This window comes from Lagenorhynchus albirostris, chromosome 2 (assembly GCF_949774975.1).
Source record: "Lagenorhynchus albirostris chromosome 2, mLagAlb1.1, whole genome shotgun sequence".
Classification (NCBI taxonomy): Eukaryota; Metazoa; Chordata; class Mammalia; order Artiodactyla; family Delphinidae; genus Lagenorhynchus; species Lagenorhynchus albirostris.
Genome location: NC_083096.1, coordinates 14,585,784 through 14,609,442, shown reverse-complemented (window position 1 = coordinate 14,609,442; position 23,659 = coordinate 14,585,784). Strand labels below are relative to the sequence as shown.

Below are 23,659 nucleotides of genomic sequence, written 5' to 3'. Positions count from 1 at the left end.
GTTATTTGTTGTTTTTCCCTTGCTGCTTTTAATATGTTTTCTTTGTATTTAATTTTTGACAGTTTGATTAATATGTGTCTTGGCGTAGTTCTCCTTGGATTTATCCTGTATGGGACTCTCTGTGCTTCCTGGACTTGATTAACTATTTCCTTTCCCATATTAGGGAAGTTTTCAACTATAATCTCTTCAAATATTTTCTCAGTCCCTTTCTTTTTCTCTTCTTCTTCTGGAACCCCTATAATTCGAATGTTGGTGCGTTTAATGTTGTCCCAGAGGTCTCTGAGACTGTCCTCAGTTCTTTTCATTCTTCTTTCTTTTTTCTGCTCTGCAGTAGTTATTTCCACTACTTTATCTTCCAGGTCACTTATCCGTTCTTCTGCCTCAGTTATTCTGCTATTGATCCCATCTAGAGTACTTTTAATTTCATTTATTGTGTTGTTCATCGTTGCTTGTTTCATCTTTAGTTCTTCTAGGTCCTTGTTAACTGATTCTTGCAATTTGTCCATTCTATTGTCCATTCTATCTCCAAGATTTCGGATCAACCTTACTATCATTATTCTGAATTCTTTTTCAGGTAGACTGCCTATTTGCTCTTCATTTGTTAGGTCTGGTGGGTTTTTATCTTGCTCCTTCATCTGCTGTGTGTTTTTCTGTCTTTTCAGTTTGCTTATCTTACTGTGTTTGGGGTCTCCTTTTTTGCAGGCTGAAGGTTCGTAGTTCCTGTTGTTTTTTGTGTCTGTCCCCAGTGGCTAAGGTTGGTTCAGTGGGTTGTGTAGGCTTCCTGGTGGAGGGTACTAGTGCCTGTGTTCTGGTGGATGAGGCTGGATCTTGTCTTTCTGGTGGGCAGGTCCACGTCTGGTGGTGTGTTTTGGGGTGTCTGTAGACTTACTATGATTTTGGGCAGCCTCTCTGCTAATGGGTGGGGTTGTGTTCCTGTCTTGCTAGTTGTTTGGCATAGGATGTCCAGCACTGTAGCTTGCTGGTCGTTGAGTGAAGCTGGGTGCTGGCGTTGAGATGGAGATCTCTCGGAGATTTTTGCTGTTTGATATTATGTGCAGCTGGGAGGCCTCTTGTGGACCAGTGTCCTGAAGTTGGCTCTCCCACCTCAGAGGCACAGCACTGACTCCTGGCTGCAGCACCAAGAGCCTTTCATCCACAGGGCTCCTTAATTTGGGATGATTCGTTGTCTATTCAGGTATTCCACAGATGCAGGGTATATCAAGTTGATTGTGGAGCTTTAATCCGCTGCTTCTGAGGCTGCTGGGAGAGATTTCCCTTTCTCTTCTTTGTTCTCACAGTTCCCAGGGGCTCAGCTTTGGATTTGGCCCCGCCTGTGCGTGTAGGTCGCCGGAGGGCGTCTGTTCTTTGCTCAGACAGGACGGGGTTAAAGGAGCCGCTGATTCGGAGGCTCTGGCTCACCCAGGCCGGGGGGGTAGGGAGGGTCACGGAGTGCGGGGCGGGCCTGCAGCGGCAGAGGCCGGCGTGACTCTGCAGCCTGAGGGCGCCGTGCGCTCTCCCGGGGGAGCCGTCCCTGGATCCCGGGACCCTGGCAGTGGCGGGCTGCACAGGCTCCCCGGAAGGGCGTGTGGCTAGTGACCTGTGCTCGCACACAGGCCTCCTGCCGGCGGCAGCAGTGGCCTCAGCGTCCCATGTCCGTCTCTGGGCTCCGCACTCTTAGCCGCGGCTCGCGCCCGTCCCTGGATCTCTCTCAAGCAGCGTTCTTAATCCCCTCTCCTCGTGCACCAGGAAACAAAGAGGGACGTAAAAGTCTCTTGCCTCTTCGGCAGGTCCAGACCCCTCCCCGGACTCTCTCCCGGCCAGTCGCGGCGCACCAATGCCCTGCAGGCTGTGTTCACGCCGCCAACCTCAGTCCTCTCCCGGCGCTCCGACAAAAGCCGGAGCCTCAGCTCCCAGTCCCGCCCGCCCCGGCGGGCGAGCAGACAAGCCTCTCGGCTGGTGAGTGCCGGTCGGCCCGATCCTCTGCGCTGGAATCTGTCCGCTTTGCCCTTCGCACCCCTGTTGCTGTGTTCTCCTCCGCGGCTCCCAAGCTCCCCCACTCCGCCTCCCGAAGTCTCCACCCGCGAAGGGGCTTCCTAGTGTGTGGACACTTTTCCTCCTTCACAGCTCTCTCCCGCTGGTGCAGGACCCGTCCCTATCCTTTTGTCTCTGTTTAGTTTTTTCTTTTGCCCTAACCAGGTACGTGGGGGGTTCCTTGCCTTTTGGGAGGTCTGAGGTCTTCTGCCAGCGTTCATTAGGTGCTCCGTAGGAGTTGTTCCACGCGTAGATGTACTTCTGGTGTATCTGTGGAGAGGAAGGTGATCTCCGCGTCTTACTCTTCCGCCATCTTCCCGGAAGTCCCCACTAAAAGAATTTTTAAAGGCTATACTTCATAAAGAAATATAATGATTTCTGAAAAAAAGGCCTGATGTGCAAGAAGGAATTATAAGCAAGTGAACCAGTAAATATATATAAGCGGTATTAAATAATAATATTGTTTAATAATGATATATTTAATAATAAATGTAAACTCTATTAATAATAGCATTATAGATGGTGGAGTGTATGAAATAGCAAGGTACTCCTAAAATGGACATTAAAATACAATTAAGGGAAAGGAAAATATTTGACTCCAGCCCCCTCTAGTCATCCTGTTGTGTCTAAGGGGTCAGACTGAGGGACTGTTACACACTCATTAAAAGTCTGAGACCTAATTATAGGGCTGTTGAACACTTCTCCACACCCCACACCTTAGACCACATCACTAAAGGCCTATTTTTATGGAGTTCCTTTAATCCAGTACATAATGTACAGTTTCAGAAAAAAATTAAAAGGCATACTAAAAGACCAAAAGTAGGGTTTAAAGAGACAGAGCAAACTTCAGATCCAGATTCAGATATAGTAGAAATGTTGGAATTATCAGATTGGGAAGTTAAAACAACTATAATTAATATGCTACAGGTTCTAATGGGAAATGATATAATATACAAGAACAGATGGGTAATGTAAGCAGAAAGATGGAAATTCTAAAAAAAAAAAAGATGCTAGAGATCAAAAACACTATAACAGGAATGAAGGATGTCTTTGATGGATTCATTAGCAGACTGGACACGGCTGAAGAAAGAATCTCTGAGCTTGAGAATATGTCAATAGAAACTTCCGAAACTGAATAGCAAAGAGAAAAATTATTTTAGAAAAAGAAGAATATCTAAGAACTGTGGGACAATTACAAAAGATATAATATATGCATAATGGAAATACTAGAAAGAGAAGAAAGAAATGGAAAAGAAGAAGCAATAATGACTGAGAATTTCCCAAATGAATGTCAGACACCAAACCACTAATCCCAAAAGCCTGAGAACACCAAGCAAAATAAATTCCCAAAATTTACACGCAGGTATATCATAGTCAAACCACAGGAAATCAAAGATAAAGAAAAAATCTGAAAAGAAACCAGAAAAAAAAAAAACACCTAACCTATAGAGGAATAAAGATAAGAATTACTTCTGACGTCTCAGAAACCATGCACACAAGGAAAATCAAATATTTCAAGTGTTGAGAGACACAACCCACCAACCTAGAATTCTGTAACTTGCAAAATTATCCTTCGAAAGTGAAGGAGAAGTGAAAACTTTCTTAAACAAAATTGAGGGAATTTGTTGTCAGTAGACTTGTTTGCAAGAAATTCTTCAGAGAGTTCTTCAGAGAACAAAGAAGTTCTTCAGAGAGGAGAATGATATAGATCAGAAGCTTGGATCTACATAAAGAAAGGAAGTGACTTAGAGATGAAATAAGTGAAGATAAAACATTTGTTTTTCTTATTTTAATTGATCTAAAAGATAAAAATTTGTTCGAAATAATTGCACGATATGTTGGGTTGGCCAAAAAGTTCGTTCGGATTTTTCAGTAAGATGGAAAACCTGGATGAACTTTTTGGCCAACTCCATACTTGATGATTATAGCTTATGTATTAGTGAATCAAGTGGCAACAGTGATACAAGGGACAGAAGAGAGGATCCAGGGGTGCTTTGTTTTGTTAAAGTACTTATTCTACCCATGAAGTGGTGTAGTGTTATTTGAAAGTGGACTTAGATTAGTTGTAAATTATTGTAAATTAGTTGGAAATGCATATTACAAACTCTAGGACATCCACTTTTTTAAAAAGTAAAAAAAAAAAGAAAAGGATAATTGATATGCTGAGAAAAGAGAGCAAATGGAATCACATCAAATGCACAGTTAAAACAACAAAAGGCAGAAAGAGTGGAAGACAAAAATAGAATCAAAGAATGAGGGCAATGAATAGAAAAGAGTAACAGATACAGTAGGCATTACTCCAAATATGTCAGTAATTACTTTAAACATCAATGGCCTAAACATCAATTAAAAGAGTTTGTCAGAGAGGATCGAAAACATGACACAAGTATACATTGTCTACAAGAAACCCACATTAAATATAAAGACACATATAGATTAAAAGTAAAGGAATGGAGAAAGATACATCATGTTAACACTAATCAAATGAACACTAGAGTAAATACTGAAATATTAATTTCAGACAGAGCACAGTTAAGAGTAAGGAAAATTATTAGTGATAAGATGGGGTATTACATAGTGGTAAAAGGGTCAAATCTACAAGGAGACATAACAATCATTAATGTGCTTGTGCCTAACAACAGAGCATCAAAGTACACAAGGCAGAAACTGATAGAAGAGGAAGTACAAATAGATGAAGTCACTGTCATAGTTAGAGTCTTCAGCACCCCTCTCTCAGAAATGGGCAGATCCAGTAGGCAGAAAATCTGTAAGGGCATAGTTGAATTCAACAACACTTTAAATCAACTGGATATATAATTGAACACCTAGATTACTTTGTCCAACAATTGCAGAATATGCATTCTTCTCAAGCTCACTTGGAACATTCACTAGATTAACCACATTCTGGGCCATAAAACGCACCTGAACAAACTTAAAAGAAATCATACAATGTGAGCTCTCAGACCACTTGGTTCCAACTGTGGGAGGATATTTTATAAGTGTATATAGGAGTACATGTTTTGGTGGATCCGACGAATAGGAATATCCAAAGCAAAACCTACCAAATGATGTGTATGGTGGAAACATTATTGAAAAATATTTAAAAGACCTAAATTATTGGAGAACCACACCATGCTCATGTAGAGGAAGATTTAATATAACAGATGTCAATTCTCCCCAATCATAATATAAATTCAGTTTAATTCTAATCAAAATATTACAACAGATTTTTTTTCTGTGACTTGACAAACTTATTCTAATGTAAAGATGATTAGAGGAGTGAAAACAGTGGAAATAAATTTGGGGAAGATAGTGGCAGGGTCTTGCCCTTTGCAATAATGTCTTATTATGAAGATAAATAACATTTTTCCCTTGGACTTTTGGGCACATGAAGCACAAACTAACAAAGGAAGAAATTGGTAAACGTGGCTATGTTAAAATTAGAAACTTCTAATCATCAAAAGCTACCTTTTTAAGAAAAGAAAGAAAAACTACAGACTAGCAGATGATATTGGCAACACAATGCATACAACAAAGGGAACTTTTAAATCATACAAACTAATTGAAAAACTTACCAAAATAACGAATGGGTAATTCACAGAAGAGGCCAGAAGTGGCAACTTAAATGGTCAATCTACATATGAAAACATCTGAACCTTTACTAGTTATTGATAAAGTAACCAAAACTATGAGATAATGGTTTATACCCATGAGGTTGGTAAAGATGAAAAAATCTGAAAATTTCAGATGCTGACAAAGATGTGAATTACGTACTGAGCACTGATATGCCACTGATGGGAAGGTGCCACCACTGTGGAAAAACAATTTGCAAATATTTAAATGAAATACAGCAGTGGATATGAATGAATATAGGTATTGTGTTAACATTAGACTTCTCAAACAATGGAGTGCAAAAAGCTTGTTTTAGAATAATACATACAGCATACCATTTATGTAAAATTAAAACCATGTAGAACAATACTATGTTACAAGTAATACAAAAATATAAAGTATAAGTATCAAGAAATACTTGTGAATGAATATTACTAATTTCAGATGTTATTGGTAGGGTGGAATGTATACAGCATTTTATTTTCATCAGGTGGTGAATAAGGAACACAATTTGCTGTTTTTATAAATTTTGCATGTCTTAAATATCTCAACATAATTTTCCTAAAATATAATAATTTGATTTATTAATCTATTAGGAACATATTATCTACGTTAAGTATTCATCCTATCGGTAAAGACAGTGGAGGTGATGCTACTCTCTTCAGCATGGAATAACCATTACAAAATTAATGATTACTGTCTACCCTTATTGTTCTAAAGTGAAGCTTCATCATTTGCTCTCTTCATTTAACAAATATTTATGAAATGCCTTCTATATGTAGAGCCTTATGCTAGAGTACAACCATAAAATCTTGATTATAGGTGCAAGTATTTGAAAATACTGACGGACTTTCATTTATGAAATTCAAAAAAGATTCCCTGGAAGACACTAATTACTATAATAAATGGGGATGACTTTAATACAAACAAGTGATTCAGGCTGACAATTTGTCGACAAATATTGTTGACATTTTAAATCTTAAAAGGAAAAATTAAGTGCAACTATACTAATAAAAGGATTTTTAATTTACTAATGTAGTACTCATGTCTAGCACTAGATAAAATTTGGAATGTAAGTTGGCTTTATATCCAAATAGTAACTCAAATGTATTTTATGTCTACTCATTAAACTAAACAACAGAGATAATGGATCATGCTTCTTAATATATGAAGCCATATTTTGTATTATGTATATTATTTGGAACAGTTGCATGTAAAGAACATTTTTAATATAATCCATTTCTTTTTCATTAAGTTTCTTTTCAAAATATGCAGTTTATACTATACAAATGTGTTCTTTACTCCAGGCCATATTTTCTGGCCCACAAACAGGGTTAAATTATTATATTACACAGTAGAATTGCTTTGGCTTGGCCACTACCCACAAACTTGAGCAAATCTTAAAGTCCTCCTTCTGGACTCTTGGGGGAACATGTTGTATCTTCACATGTGTCTTTTTAGTGCACTGAACAAGTCACACAATAAAAAGAAAGGGGGGAAAAGAAAGAACAGAAAGCTCAAGGGAAATATCAAACACCATCAGTATTCAAAATCAATGAATAAAACTCTGGAGCCCATCATCCAGGTGCTTCTGCTTCATTCAACGACTAGCTGTAGTTAGATGGTCTGTATTCACAAATCACATGGTAAAAAACCCTGTGCTTAAAAGTACATAGGCTATCAGTTATATTTATACAGAGACGATGTGTAGAACTGAATCAGTTGTCTGAATAATTCTGCCTACAGTCTACTTTTGCAAGTGTAGATTTTGTTTCACACATTATTAAAATTTGTTTTATTGGATGATTTTCTAATCATTGCACAGTGCCTGTAGAGGTACAGACAACGCATTGCATGAATTACAAAGTTTCTAAAAGTAGCCACCACATATTAATAGTTGAATTGCCAGACAGGCTTTGTATGTTAAGTATTCACAATCATTGTGTTGCCACCAATGTCTGATCAGTATTGTCGAATAGTATTAGTAGTTATTTAATTGATGCTATTAATTTTAGCACCTACAAAGCAGGTAAGTACAATTTTTCTGTGGGCACTTTAATTATATGAGAATTTCTAACTAGGGGAAAGATAATTACTGAGAACGGAATATATCATTGAAGGCTAAATACATGAACATTTCTGTCTTCTCAATGGTGAAGCATGGTAATTGTTTTAAATTTGCTAATTAAGATTACATAGTAATCCACAGGTAAAATTCTGCAGGTAAAATATTGCATTTACCTTTAAACCTTTTATGTTACTATTTAATTAAATACTGCACGTACTAAGGTACCATCATCCTGCAGCATGTTATAAATGTAAGCAATCTATTAGGTCATTCCTCCATACATTCATGCATTTATCAAACATATATTGATCACTTATTGTGTGCAAAGCATTCAGCCATTTTCTGTCTAGATTCTCTCCAGAGTTGGAAGTTTTATCTATGCTTCCACACCCACCCCACCCAATCTATCATGATGATAAATTAACAAGTTTGTGTAAGAATACCTTTATGATTGGAACGTTAGAGATACCTAGAGAAACTTCTGTTTGAAAAAATAGTTACATGAGTACACTGAAGTTTTTATGTTTATAAAGATGATTTCTCTATCTAGTAGACAAAAGAAATTACACGAAATGGCATCATTTGAATTACAACTACCACTACATTCGAAGGAAAGAGGAAGCTTGAATAGGGCCTGAGGACAATTATTATTATTAGAGATTTAAGACAGAATTTCCAACATACTGGTCTGGCTTCTACCGAGGAGAAAGGAGCAATTTACAGACCTTCCAAAGATCTCTAATTCATTTAGGCCATTTGGGAATAGTGTAACAAATAACCTCTTTTAGCTCAGTAAGTAGTACTATACTGACTAAAAAGTGAGCAGTTTATAATCTCTCACTTTGAAACAGATTGCCTTGTTTCCCTTCCCATAGAGGCAGGGGCTGCCTACATACCTCTGAATTTTCCAGCCAGGAGTGGGGTGACTCCTAGTTTGGGTTTCCTGGGCTCTGCCATCCAGTTTAGACACTGAACAGAAGGAGGTAAGAATGGACATCTAGCCATAGTGAATCCACTCAACACCTCCCTCCCTCAGAGGTCATTTTCTATCCCTGGAGACAGTCTAGCATGGTGATTAGGAGCAAGGGCTATCTATCTACCTATGTATGTATGTACATATGTATCTATCATTTGTGTATCTAAATTGAATACCTCCTATGTGTTAGGGCTTCCTCTAGGCCCTGGAAATACAGTAATGAATAAAAACCAACAAACTTTTCTGCCCTTAGAAATTTTTACATTCTAGTTTATACTAGTTGACATTCTACTGGATGATTTTAGAAATTTATTCAATTTCTTTCCTATTCTTCAGTTTTCTCAGTTGTAAAATGGAGGTAATAGCAGCTACTACTCCATAGGTTGTTGGAGAGATTTAGTCATCAAATATATATGAAGCACTTAGGCCTGACATCATAAGCCTTAGCTTTTCTTAGTACATGGGAAGCATTGCTTAGATAAAGACATCTGTGGGCATTTTACTGTTGAGGGTAGAAAGGGAAATAATTTTGTCTCACTTCTGTTTTTTTTGCTAGAGCCAGGAATGAAAGAAATGAATTCACTGATAGAAATGAGCTTTCATTGCATCAACCGTTCATTGATTTATTCACTCATTCATACATTCATTTGTTCATTCCCTCCCCCAGTAAGCATTTATTGAGCAGTTACAAAGTTCCAGCCATTATGCTGGGATTCATTAGATCAATAAAATCTGGTTCCTGCTTAAGGAAGCTCAGAATCTAACGAGGACAACAGAGAAGTAAAGTACTATTATAATATTCTATGATAATTGCAGTGATTTTAAAAGTATAGACAAAATGCTATTTTCTCTATGCATGCTTAAGGAGATAAGGCAGTACCCATAGTTTTTCTTTGCACCTCTAAAATTTTAGCCTGTATGGTATGCACTAGACTTTAAAAAAAGGATTATTTCATTTATTTACCAGAATTGCGGAATTAACTACTCTTTGTAAATTTTCCAGATGTGATCTTTTAAAATGAACATTAAAAGAAGTTTTAATCTGTTTTTTGAAATCATTCAAAAACAAATTGTTCACTTCCTCGTTTTCTTAACCTGTGACTGTTAAAGACAAGTTGTTTTTGATGACTCATGGTCATCATTATGAACTTGAGCTTTCAAAGGGCATTGAGTCTGTTGGACGGTTGAGTCTGTTGAACTCTTCTGTTAGTAACTTGTGGGACGACCCCATCCACCTCCCATCTTCCCATGGCCCTTATGTATTTTTGGCTAAGAGGACATTTTCTTCTTCCTTCCTTCAAAGACACATAATGAGCATTTAAGATTGCTGGATAAGTGACTGAAGAAATGTGTTGCTGCTATAGTTACATTTTTGAAAATGGGACTATTTGTATGTTTGTACTTTTTCTGTAAATTTGGATCAGATTTGAAATATTGGCAATAGTAGATCAAAATTGAGACTGATGGGAGTAGCGTTGATAAAAGTGCTTTTGGACCTGTAGATAATCTTTGAAAGACTGTCTTTGCTAGTCTGTAATAGTAACAAAAGAACACTATTCCAGTTTAATGGTCCAGAAGAGAGAAATGTCATTGTGTAATATTAATACATAACGTAGTGAAATAAATGTCATCAGTGTCTTGTATATTCAATGATTATTCTGTGATTTGTCTACCTGAACATGTCAAAGTATTTGGCTGCAACTTAGGGGAGTTGATTAGTAGCCTTTAAGATGCTATCAGAATGAAAGCAATGAAATGAATCAGTTGATAAAGGTCCTCACCCTGATATAACCAGTGTCTAACCTTATAATTTGAACAACCAGGGACATATCAGGGGGAATCCAGTTGGTACAGAAGAAACTGAAACATAATCAAAAGTGACAAATGATCAACTGGAGATTGGGAGAACGTTAGGTGGAAAAACATTTGGTTCAGAACCAGAATATAAGATATACAACTATTTCTAGATTTTAAATGAAACTTTAAAAGTCATTAACGGAAAAGATAGAAATAATTGTGAGAATTCAAACATTTACTCGTCATGCCCTTAATTATTATTTCTTCCATTTTGTCACGATATTCTTTGTATTATCGTAAAGGAGTTGTGAGAAACAGAATTATAAGATGAAAAATGTAACAATTTTATGAAATGTTGTAACCAAAAAATAGACTACAAAGTATTCCTTCTCTGTTATCTGTCTTTGTAAACCACATAAAATGATAAAAACGCAGCTTCATCCTTAATATCAGAGGCCAAAATGTGTGTCAAGGTGCCATAGTTGTGTATGTTTTAAATCAAACTTTAAAACAGAAATTTAAGCTGTCATTTCTCAAAATCCTTGCTTCTGTATGTTAATCTCATCATTCTGAAAATTTTCTATCGTTTAAAAATCATATTCTGTTTACTGGTAATTCATGTACTCTTTCAGCCTACATTATACTCAAAAAGAGAGTTATTTCCTCTGTAGTATCTTATTGATCTGTGTGTAATTTAAAATAAGAACATTTTAATTTTCTTAGCAAAATGGTACATGCAAATGATGCAAATAATGTATAATTTTCTTGTAATCATCCATGCAGTTGCATTTTATTTGAACACAATTTTTAATACATTAGTAATAAATGCACACTGTGGAAAGAAATGTTATAAAAAGCAAGTCATCTGCAACCTTACCGCCCCTCAACCTTGGCAAATAGTTTACATCCTTTCAGATATTTTATTATTGATATTCTACTAAAGAAATCTGTGTCATCTATCTCTGTCTTCTTAAAGTTTTATCTCTGTATTCATATTCACAGATGAGTCTACCTTTATTTAGAAAATAGGCTTATACTCTACATACTACTTTTCACTTGGTTTTTAAGTTCAAATTGTATTATAAATACTTATCTACATTTGTCCTTATGAATGGTTGCATTATATTTCTTTGAAGATATATGATATTTTTCAGCCATTTCTTTACTTTTGGACATTTATCTTGTATCCTTTTCTTTCCTATTATAAAGACCACATTATAAAAAAATCTTTCTCAAATAGTTTAAAAAAATGTACTTTTCTGAATTCCCAGTGGAATTGTTGGGTCCAGTGGAATGTACACATATGCTGTCCTGATAGCTGTGGACAAACTCCCATCCTAGAAATATTGTCCGTACTGGCCCTTTCTACAAACTCTTGCACCCTAGTGTTAGAATTTTTTTTTTCCAAAAAAAATTTGAGAGTTGAAAAATGATAGCTATGCTTGCTTTCTCTAGAAAAGGCTAAAATCTTACCAATATTTCTGTAGGTTTTTTATTGTCCATAAAAAGAAGGCTAGCCACCTAACAACTACTTGGTCAGACCCAAACCAACCCATTAGGTTAGTGGCAAATTCCTTTGTTTTTAAACATTAAAGGAGCGAGGACTGTATCTTTAGAATATCAATAAAGTATTTAGTTCAGTATCATTTACAAAAAGGCTTTTTGATAATGGCTTCTAAGTTGACAAAAAGGATAAAATCTCAAAGGAATCTTTTTAGATCACAGTCTAAAAGCATAAACGTTCGTAAGAATATCAAAGGAATGCTTTTGCTGGATTCACTCCACTAATTCATGTAGGCAACATCCCAAACTCCAACAGCCGACAGTTGCTTTGTTGAAGACAAACTGCATCTGTAATCAGTGTGACAGGACCACAGGTTGCATATCATCACTTCCACCAAGTTATGCAAGAAAGCGTAACTTGAATAATATTAACACCATCATTGGGAGAGCACAGACATCAATAAGAATACTTTTAAATGAAGTAAAAAAAAATAGACTTCAGGCATTGAAGCAAAATTTTGCATTTGGCCGAGGTTTTGCAGTGGGATAGAGTTTTTAAACCTTTGGGAATGAGGTTAATTGCATGGCTAATTGACCTGGGGAAGAAAATGTAATAAGCGCATTTTTCTTCTCCAAAGCCAGGAGGTCAGAGTGAGTATTCATCTATCCTTCTTATCCACACTTAGGGCTACTAGAAATGATATTCTGGTGATGTCTGATGGCTACTAGGAATGAAGTGTAGATGGGACCTCCTCAGTAGTTGTAGCTACAGATGATAAACCAGAAATGCATTTTGGTCATAAATTGCTCCTTGGTCCACTCTGTAGGCTACATCGTCTAAATCAGACCAGTACGTTTATGATCGCAAAAATCTCCTATCAATGGTTGTAGACAATATATTACATAGGGACTGTCTTACGTACTGCTGGTGTCATTTGAACTTGAGATCAACACCTCTGTTGGATTTTTACCCTGCTTGTCCTTCTCATTCCTCCTCCTCCATCTTGTAACTTCCAGATTTTGAAAGCGTAGTATGTGCCAGGCTTTGTGTTGAGCATTCTTTATTTATTTATTTTTAAAATTTTTATTGGAGTATAGTTGATTTACAATGTTGTGTTATTGTCTGCTGTAGATCATTTTTAAAATATTGCCACTTATCCTCAGATTATTTTGAGTCAGTAACAGTTAAGGTGTTGTGTTACATTGCCTTCCTTTTAGAGATGAGGAATCTGAGATTCAGAGTTAAAGTAGACTCAGGGACTTACTGTTCAATGGTAGTTTTCACATTACTTATCCTCTTTGATCCTCAATTGCTAATCTAACAATAAAGTAGTAGACAATGTTTACTGAGGGCTTATGATGTGACAGACACTCTGCTAAGTACTTGGACTTTACAACATCTCTAAGAGGCAGGAATTATTACCCCCCATGTTAGATGAGAAAAATAAGCCTTAAAGAGATGGAATTAATTATACAAAAACACAGGGCTAGCAAAATCAAGAAGAGAAATCAGATGTGGGATACCATATAATACAAAGCCTAGAGGATTCAATGTAATAATTCATTTTAAATGCTTAATATAGTTCCCAGAACATAGAAAGTATGCAGTTCATATTACTTTTCACAGTTAGTGGCAGTACCAATAATTGAACTAAGATGTCTGACTTCAGCCTATGCCTAATTTCTAACTTTGACTATACAAAATAAATTGATTTACAAATGGTTATTGCTGATGAGAGAAAACTTAAAGAGGTCAATTCCCCCACTTTTAATTTTTTTTGGCCAAAGACCCATAGTTGACAATACCCTACTGAATGCTACATATCTTTTACAAAATGTGTTTCATTTTATATTTTAGGTGGTTTATTGCAAGTCATCAAATACCATGCAATTGTGAACACTTTACATGAACATTACTGTTTATTAATTGTTCCCATTGTACCCCTGTCTAAAGTTTTTCAAGAATGACTTTGTTTCCAAATAAGTATCATTAGAAGTGAGTTTTCAGTTAGCAGCTTAGCAATTGTCTATTAAACTCCTACTGTGAGGATGACTACAGGAGTATAAAAATCAGTAACTTGCATTTCCTGAAAGATACATGTAAGCAAACCAATCATTTGAGTTCAAAGTGATAGGAGCAGGGTCAAGGTATTAATAGAGTGCAGGGAGAGAAGAGAAGAGGGACAGCTGTCCAGCCCAAAGGGTTATAAATGATCTTTCGGAAAACAATCTTCTTCATTCCAAGACAAATATGATACCGATTTTTTTAATAGACCAAAATGTAAGCGTGCATACTTTATCAATAATTAGAATGCAGCCTTACCTGACATGAAAACTGACTTAATATTACATTCTCATTCTCTTCTCTTTTTTCTTTTCCTCCTCAGCTAAGTAGAAAGACTCAATGCGTTTTCATGCTAACCTTTTCAGCATACCATAAAAGAACAGCACATTGGACAATTAAATTCTTATATTTTTTCTTTCTACATTTAAAAATATTAAGGGAATAAATTGTTCAGCCATGAACTAGTAGGGCAAAATAAATACTGGAAAAAATGCTTTTGACTAGAGTTTGTTCCAATAATAATTATGAAATATGTCAAACTGTTCTGAAATAGTAGATATTTATTGCAGAAAATAGAAAAAGGGAATGACATTTGTTGTCCAGAATATCAAAATAGTTTTAAAAAATGTAAATTAAAAAAAACAAAGGACTATTATTGTGAACATATGGGGAGACTTTTTGATACTTTATTTTACATGGTTTGACTCTTCTGGTTCCTAATTTGTGACTATGTCCTATGTATGTGACTATGGAAAAAGTTGGGTACTGTCAAAAGTCACATTAAGCATTTTACAGCCAAAAAAAAAAAAAGGGTAAGAATGTACATATTTATTGCTATGTACATATTTATTTCAAATCTTACCTAGAATCATAATTTAAATGCAGTGTAACTTGACAAACTATAATAGGTTTTAGTGTACAAAATGAAAATTTGTTCATTCAGACATTGAAATTAACTTGATAAATACAAATACATATTTATTCCTTATTAAAGTTTTAAGGCTTTATTTATTTTAATGTCTGTATAAAAACATGGAGCAATAGAATTTATGACTATAAATGCAGAAATCCTACATAACTTTAACCATTATTTACCATTAATGATGTTGAGTTTATTCTAAGAATGCAAGCATAGATTGTAATTAACCTCTTAACCTATAACATAATTTTTCAGTTCAACAGGTCAGTTGATTCAGAACATTTAATAAAATTGACAATATTTTGTTTTTATATAAAATCACCTTGTTTATTTTGGAATAGAGATTTCTCCTTTTAAGTGATAAAGATCATCTACCTAAAATCAATAGTCAACATCATTATAAAAGTTGTAATATTAAAGACATTTCCATTAAAGTCAGAAATAATACAAATACATCCACGGTCACCACTATAGCATACTTATTAACTGTGGTGCTAAAATTTTTGGCCAATGATGTAGAAGTAAAGTAGAAAAAGAAAATAAAATATAAATATATATTGAAAATTATGAACTAAATCCTCACTATTTGACAGACAAAGAAAAATGTACCTAATATATGAAAAGATATTTAAAAGCAATAAGAAAAAATATGCAAAATAAAATGAGCAATTTTCTCACAAAAATATTATATTTTATCAAAACTAGATGAAAAATATAAAACCTTACTAGTAATCAACAACATACATACTGAAACAGTGATTGATACTTTTCTAAAATCAAAATAGTGAAGAGATAATCATAGACTTAGTTGAGCAGAACACAAGAAAATGGACATTCTCAGATACTACTTGTGGGATTATAAATTAGTTTAATTTTTCTAGAAGAAAGTGGTCATATTTCACAAAATCTTTTAAAATATTTACACTCTTATGATACAACTTTATCACTTATAATTTTGTTAAGGAAATATCCACAAAAAAACCAAAAAATTAGAAGAAGCAAAGTGTTTCTGCTGTAGTTGCAGACTGACTAAGTTATTTTATGAATAATATGATAAGTAATGCAATAAAATTCATGATATTTAATGATAAGAGACTATGTAATAGTATGGGTTATATGTGTGTTTTTGTGTATTCCTAATTTTGAGAAAAAGGAAAAAAATACACATTTATAAGTTTTGAAAAAAATCATTAAAATATTGTAGCTTATCATTTGGCAGTTGAATTATCAGTGATTTTTATTTTCTACTTCATTTATTTATTTTATGAAAAGGATAGTATTACTTTTATTGAGTACATAATTATGCTAAAATTTTAACACAGTTCCCATGAATAGTTCCTTAATCTATGGAATAAATTTTGCTTTGTCCATAAATTGTATGTATATTAGATGCTAAAAGCACTAATTAAAAAAAATTTCTAGCTTTAATTGATCTAGTACATAACAAGTCTGTTTTAGTTAAACACCAATCCTCTAAAAACATGGTTCAAATATTAGTTATCATGGTATATTACCTGTAAGTAATTTCATAAAATACAAATTTTGCTGCTGGCTTGTCAGTCTACAAATTATATATATAACTGTTGCACATCATGATCAGTGACCAATCATGTAGCTTCTTTCACTCTATTGGTGACTGGTCAGTGCACATCCATTCATCAGTTTGTTCACAGAGAAGCTTGTAGTGGTCTAACTTCTTTTTAAGTGATAAAACCATGTGACATTTTATAAATATGAATATTCAAAAAAGAAGAATTGGCCAACAGATGGAAGGAAAGAATGTTTTGGGAGTGAAATTTCAATTAAACATTTCTTTTTAGAAAACAAATAGCTGATCACTGTCACCATTTGGAATACTTTATATATGCAGCCAGGGCAACTTAATGAATGTGAATTTAGCATAAATGAGGACATTGGTTGTGATGAATAGGTAAAGGTGTCCTAGAGGAAATGATGCCAACAGAAACTTTACATTAAAGGAATCTCAGAGATATTGCACATCAGTGAAAGCAAAAACATGAAAATGTTGGAAGCAGGCTGATCCATACTTAGAAAGGAGTATGACAATTCTCAAGGCTTAGAAAAGATGCTTGCTCAATATGGAAATTTACAGAATAAGAAAGCAAGCATTATTCAAGATACTGAATGATTTTTTACAAGGAAAATAGTTCTCAAAGTTTCTAATATTAAATTACAGTTTATTAAATGTTAGTTTTTCTATTTCCCTTTACATTTGTAACTGATAGGAAGTTTTTACAGTTTTATCTTCACTTATCCTTCTTTGATACTCTTCCTTTATGTAGATCCAAGTTTCTGATGTATATTATTTTCCTTTTCTCTAGAAAACTTCTTTTAACATTTCTTGCAAGTAGGGTCTACTGGCGACACATTTTCACAATTTGTGTTTGTCTGACAAGTCTTTATTTCTCCTTCACTTTTGTAAGATAATTTTGCAGAGTACAGAATTCTAGGTTGGTAGTTTTTTTTCTCTCAACACTTTAAGTGCTTCACACAATTCTCTTCTTGCTTGCATGTTTTCTGAGGAGAAGTTAGATATAATTCTTTGTTACTATATAGGTTAGGTGTATTTTAACTTTGTTTTCTCTTTCTGAATTTTTTCTTTATCTTTGATCTGTAGTTTGAAAATGATATGCCTAGGTATAGTGGGTTTTTTTGTTTGTTTTTTGGCATTTATCTTTCTTGCTGTTTTCTGAGTTTCTTGGATCTGTGGTTTGGTGTCTGACATTAAGTTGGGGAAATTCTCAATTATTGTTTCAAATATTTCTTCTATTCCATTCTCCCTCTTGTTTTCTTCCCATTATACATATGTTGCACCTTTTGTAGTTGTTCCACAGTCCTTGGATTGTGTGTTCTAATTTTTCAGTCTTCATTCTTTTTGCTTTTCAGTTTTTGAGGTTTCTATTGATATATCGTCTAGCTCAGAGATTCTTTCCCGAGCCTTATCCAATCTACTACTAAGCTCATCAGAGGCATTCTTCATTTCTGGTAGTGTTTTTGATCTCTAGTATTTCTTTTTGGTTCTTTTGTAGAATTTCCATTCACTCTGCTTATATTGCCCATCTGTTCTTGCATGCTGTGATTTTAAATTCCTTGCCTGATAATTCTAACATCAACATCTCTGTCATGTTCTGATGCTTGCTTTTTCTGTTCAAATTGTGTTTTTTGCCTTCTGGTATGCCTTGTAATTTTTTTCTTGAAAGCCAGACATGATGTGCCAGATGAGAGGAACTGCTGTAAATAGGTTTTTAGCAATGTGCTGGTGAGGAGTGAGGGGAGGGCAAGTGTTCTATAGTCTTATAATTATTAAATGTTAGTTTTACTATTTTCTATTTCCCTTTAGTTTTCAGTCTTTTAGTAAGCCTTTTCCTCTGGACTGTGAACTTCATGTATGCCTCTTTGTCCCCTCTGCCCACCTCCCCTTTAGGTGGCATAGAGTGACTAGAGGGGGCTGGAGTTGAGTATTTCCTTTCTCTAGGTCCGTTAGGCTCTGGTTAAGTAATTTATCCTGAGGCAGATATCGTTAAGAACAGAATGCTCTGATGTACTTCGAAATGCTTCCTTTCTTCTCCCTCTGCCAGAAGCACCTGGGGATTTTCCCCTGAGTTCATTTACTGTGAGAACCTGGTCAAGCTGCTGGAAGAAAATCTCACAGAATGGTGAGGGCCCCTTATAACTACACTACCCTGGAGTTTTCAATTATCAGACTTGTTCACGGTGAACTTCCAGCAATATATCAATTATAATTCAGATTTTCTACCCCAGCATTGGTTCCCATGGAAGTTTCTGCTAGTGAGTCTTTGATCCTATAGCTGAGACTCCCTTTATTTGCCTGTCTCTCCAATCTTGGGGACAGATGTTTACCCTGTGTCCCCCACTTAGGGATCCAGGGAGAGTTGTTGATTTTTCAGTCTGTTCAACTTTTTATTTTTTAGTATGATGGAGTGGCAATTCCAAGCTCTTTACTTGTGGAACCAGGACTTGGAAGTCAAGCTTTTAATGTTTTCACAAAAAATTTCAGATTGTGGAACAATCATAATTTTCCCCATTGGTTATTAAGATCACTTTAAATGGTTTCAGCTTGCATTGTCACTTTAACAATTCTGCACTACCATGACTGTAATATGCTAATTTATGATTTATAAAACACTTTTAAAAATACAATAGTTGCTGACTTTCAACTCTTTGATATTAGCTTTCTTTCTAGTGAAAGTGCCGGATATATAAATAAGAAGAAACAAAGCACAACTTTATATATTTATCATTCTGATATTACTTTATTGTTCTAGTGTGATCACTGCCTGCCTCTTTATAATGACAAGCCTTTTCGCCAAAGTGATCAAGTTCATGCCTTCAATTGTAAACCCTGTGAATGCAACAGCCATTCCAGAAGCTGCCACTACAACATCTCAGTGGATCCCTTTCCATTTGAACACCACAGAGGAGGTGGAGGAGTTTGTGATGACTGTGAGCATAACACTACAGGTAACTAGCAAATAACACAAATAAGAGAAGCTGACTTGGTCTTGAAGCCCATGTGCTTCTATACATAATGCATATTATTTTAAATTATGTTATTGCTATCTTATTTAAGAAAGTGCTTTCATACCATTAAGTTTGAAAACCACTCTGGTTTACTGAATCTTCATGTTCCAAATGATTAGGTAGTTTTCAGATATAACACTCTAGTCTTAGACTATATATTTTCAGGAAAATGTTTTTTTCTTTTTAAATAAGTTCACATCATTTGATCAGATCATGAATATATTTTGGATACATCAGGAATTACTGTATTATTCTGAGTATATATATCCTTGAAATAAGTTTTCTGTGTGACCTCTGATCTTCCATTATGTCTGGATTCCCATGTAGAGAGGTTTACAATCATTCAGATTTGGTATGAACTCTAGTAATTAGGGAATACTCTTTTTAAAAATGTTCATTAAATGCATAAAATAGTTATTAGAGTATTTTCCCCAAAACCATCCAGCATTTTGACTAGTCATTGAAAAATTACTATTTTCTGAAAGGCTGATATGTTAAAAGCAGAAATAGACAATGTCTGAATTTGTAAAATATAATGGCCCAAGTCTGATGGGTTTGAAAGTGTGCTACTCTGAAGCATGAATGAATTTGTTGGATAATTATTGATAACCTAAAGTGGGACAAGCTCTTGGCTAGGTGCTGGGAATATAAGGATTAACAAAATGATGAATTTTCTTGTCTTTGTGTGGATTATTACGTGGTGGTAAAGGCACCCTATTAAAGGAACAATTAAAAAGTTGTCTGATGAGTGCTAAGATGGGGAAGTATAGTAGGAGTTAACCAGGTGAAGGAGCAGGGTTGGGGATTAGGAGTGTGAACAAAGTTTTCCAGTAAGAGAAACAGCTGTGCAATGGCCTAGAGGAGAGAGAAACATGGCGCCCTTGAAGAACTGTTGAAAGTGCAAATGGCTGATTGTTAGAAAAGGCACTAGGAAGAAAGGCAGAGCCCAGATACTGGAGGGCTCTCTAAACCATGATAAAGAGATTGGCTTCTATCCTAAGGTTAAGGAGATGCCATTTCAGGGCACTTAAGGAAAGGAATTTTGTGTTTTTTTAAGACCCATCTGGTTATAAAGTGGAGAATGGATTGAAGAGGGTCAAAAGTGGTTTGGGAAAAAACGTTAGTCAGATATTGCAATGGTCCAGATGAGAAGTAATGCGGGAAAACATTTAAGGTGGTGTGGATAGAGATGAGCGGATCCAATAGACACTTAGGGAAGACAGTGACAGCATTTTCTGAGCCAGGTGCAGAGTGTAGGTAAGGGAAGGAAGAAGAGTCAAGACTTATGCCTAACATTCCGGTTTGAGCAACACGATCAACGTTGGTACCAGCCATTGAGATAGGAAATACAGGAGGATCAAATTGAAGGAGAAGATGGCAAGTTCTGCTTTGGACAAGTTAACTGTGTGTTTCCAAGAAACAAAGAAGAAACTCTCTTTGGGGCAGTCAGAAACACAGTTCTGAAGCTCCTTTCTTAAAGAAAGGACTTCCATGATGCTTCAGAGAGGATCAGTATAATCTATATACTTTAGTGGCATCTTATGGTTATCACAGTTTGTAAATATATATTTATTCCTGTAATAATTTAGTTAGGATTCATCTTACCTGCTAGACTATAAGGTAACTCTGTGAAAAGGGTGCAGTTTGTATTTTCCTCAGCCCTTAGCACAGAGTTTGGAACATGGTAATCACTCAATAAATATTCATTGAATGATAAATAAAGGAGAGATTTCAGACTGGAGATATAAATTTGGGAGTCCTCAGCATATAGAAATGGAAATATTCTAGACATATTATAAATCCATTTAATTTGTCCTCAGCCAAGATCCATTAGAGTGTGAGTTTTTCATTTGATTAAGTTGTTTTCATAGTTTTCTAATATTGGGCCAGTTTCAGCAATATTTGAGGAAGAATGCATCATGTTTAAAGGGGGAATTGATAGCCTTCAGTTTTATTTCAGTTTTAGTGATCTGATATGCTACTCACATTTAGTTTAGAAACTCCCTGTAGTTTAGATTGCTTTCTTATATAAAATGGAAAGGGAAATTTTCTGAATAATAAATTGTAAACAATAGGAATTACCTCATATTTCTAATGTGTCAAGATATGCTAATATTTAATATGAAATTTATTTGATGTAGCTAAATATAAAATTCTATTTTGATATTTGAGATGAAAAATAATGGCCATAAGTACTAACAGAAGCATTTGCTTTTAATCACATTAACTATGAAATAATAAATTACATTAAAAGCAGTCTTCTATTTTATAAGATTTAGTTCTGGAAAAATATTTGAATAATATATGCTTATTTGCTTCCAACTGTAGAGCTATCATCTGCCACGAATGTAGAAATTTCTCATATTTGATTTAGATTCAGTACCTGGTCTTAGAAACAAGAATTTTAAGTTTGGAAACAAACTCTTTCAAAATGTATGGGCCCCTACAAAGCACAGCTTTTTAGAAGTGTGGTATTATTTAACAGATGGGAGTTTAATGAAGTAGAGCACAGTTTGTAACAGGTTCATTGTTTCATATGCTGTGGATCACTAAATTGGCAGGTAGAGATGAAAGGTGCATTAAAATGGACATCCCTAAAATTATAGAATTCCCTCAAAGGAATACAGTCTTTAATTTTGAATTATGCAGCTGATTTTAATGAATTGGAAGTCGTAATGCATAACCTTTCCCCGATGCAGGGAGGAACTGTGAGCTGTGTAAGGATTACTTTTTCCGACAAGTTGGTGCAGATCCTTCAGCCATAGATGTTTGCAAACCCTGTGACTGTGATAAAGTTGGCACTAAAAACAATAGCTTCTTGTGTGATCAGGTGAGTTCTCACTATTGAAGGTAAAGAATTGCTCTCTTCCAGAAACTAATTTAGGAGATGGTCTATCAGTGATACTGAGTGCTATATCAGGAAGTCCTCTGTGTGTGTGCTTACATTTCAAAGAGGTGGTTGCTTTCGGGGTGTTTCTGTATGACTTTTAATATGAATATAAAATATAAGGCTACTTGGGCAGTCCATTTTACAGTTGTCAAAAAACGGGGCTTCCCTGGTGGCGCAGTGGTTGAGAGTCCACCTGCTGATGCAGGGGACACGGGTTCGTGTCCCGGTCTGGGAGGATCCCACATGCCACGGAGTGGCTGGGCCCGTGAGCCATGGCCGCTGAGCCTGCGCATCCGGAGCCTGTGCTCTGCAACGGGAGAGGCCACAAGAGTGAGAGGTCCGCGTACCGCAAAAAAAAAACCGTGGAAGCTTGGGGTTCCAAGTAAACAATGAAGTAATTTAAGTATGTGTCTTGGAATAACTGGTGAATTAATATTAATAAGTGATATTAAGTAAACAAGAACAGTTTTCCTCCCAAATTCCGTAGAAGATAGTATAGCAAAAGTCACTTACACATAGATCCAAGTGGAAATTATGGTAGCTCTGGTCTAAATTTCTTTTAACCTTTTCTCTATCTAACAGTACAATGGGTTTTTATCATTTTATTAATTTTAATTACCAACATCACAAATATTGATGTCTGACCTATATGAACACAGATTGTAACTGTATCATACATCAGGAAAAGCAGCTCCGTACTTAAATGTACTGTCTTCAGCTGGAGCTTTTTACCTGTTCTGATCATATTACCACATGAAAGTAGATAAAAGGCAAATTTACCTTGAAGAATCAATTCAATGATTGTATTAATTTTTAATAATTACATATTCTCTTGCAAATAGTTGAGAATGCAGTGGCCAAGAGCATAAACCACAATCTGGTTAAAGAAAAAAAAATTTTTTTAAGTTACAATGGAATGATAATTATTTCAAGGCAAAATATATTTGTCATATAACTTGGAGCATGTATTAAAAACTGTTTTAACAAATAAAAGCCAAATGTAAAGTGAGCTAATATGGATTTGAAGACCTTCAGATTAACCATAGTGTGTGATATGCTTCATTGGAAAGCTGGGAGGTAGAAAAATAACTAAAAAGGCAATCTCTACTGTTTTTATATTGTGATATTGAGGCACTATTTTCTGAGAGAGTCATATTACAGTTTTATATGTGTTGACTAGTAAAATCTGTCTTTACACATTTCACCCTTACACATTTGCCCTGAATTTTCAACAT

General features: G+C 35.2%; 1 protein-coding gene across 1 annotated transcript in view; it reads left to right on the top strand.

Annotated features, from left to right (window-relative positions):
• USH2A (usherin) overlaps positions 1-23,659 on the top strand; it is a 737,336-nt gene that overhangs the window by 114,472 nt on the left and 599,205 nt on the right. The window contains exons 9-10 of the mRNA XM_060127145.1: positions 19,279-19,474; positions 22,234-22,364. Coding sequence (XP_059983128.1) covers positions 19,279-19,474; positions 22,234-22,364 — 327 coding nt within the window. The remainder of the gene's footprint in view (positions 1-19,278; positions 19,475-22,233; positions 22,365-23,659) is intronic.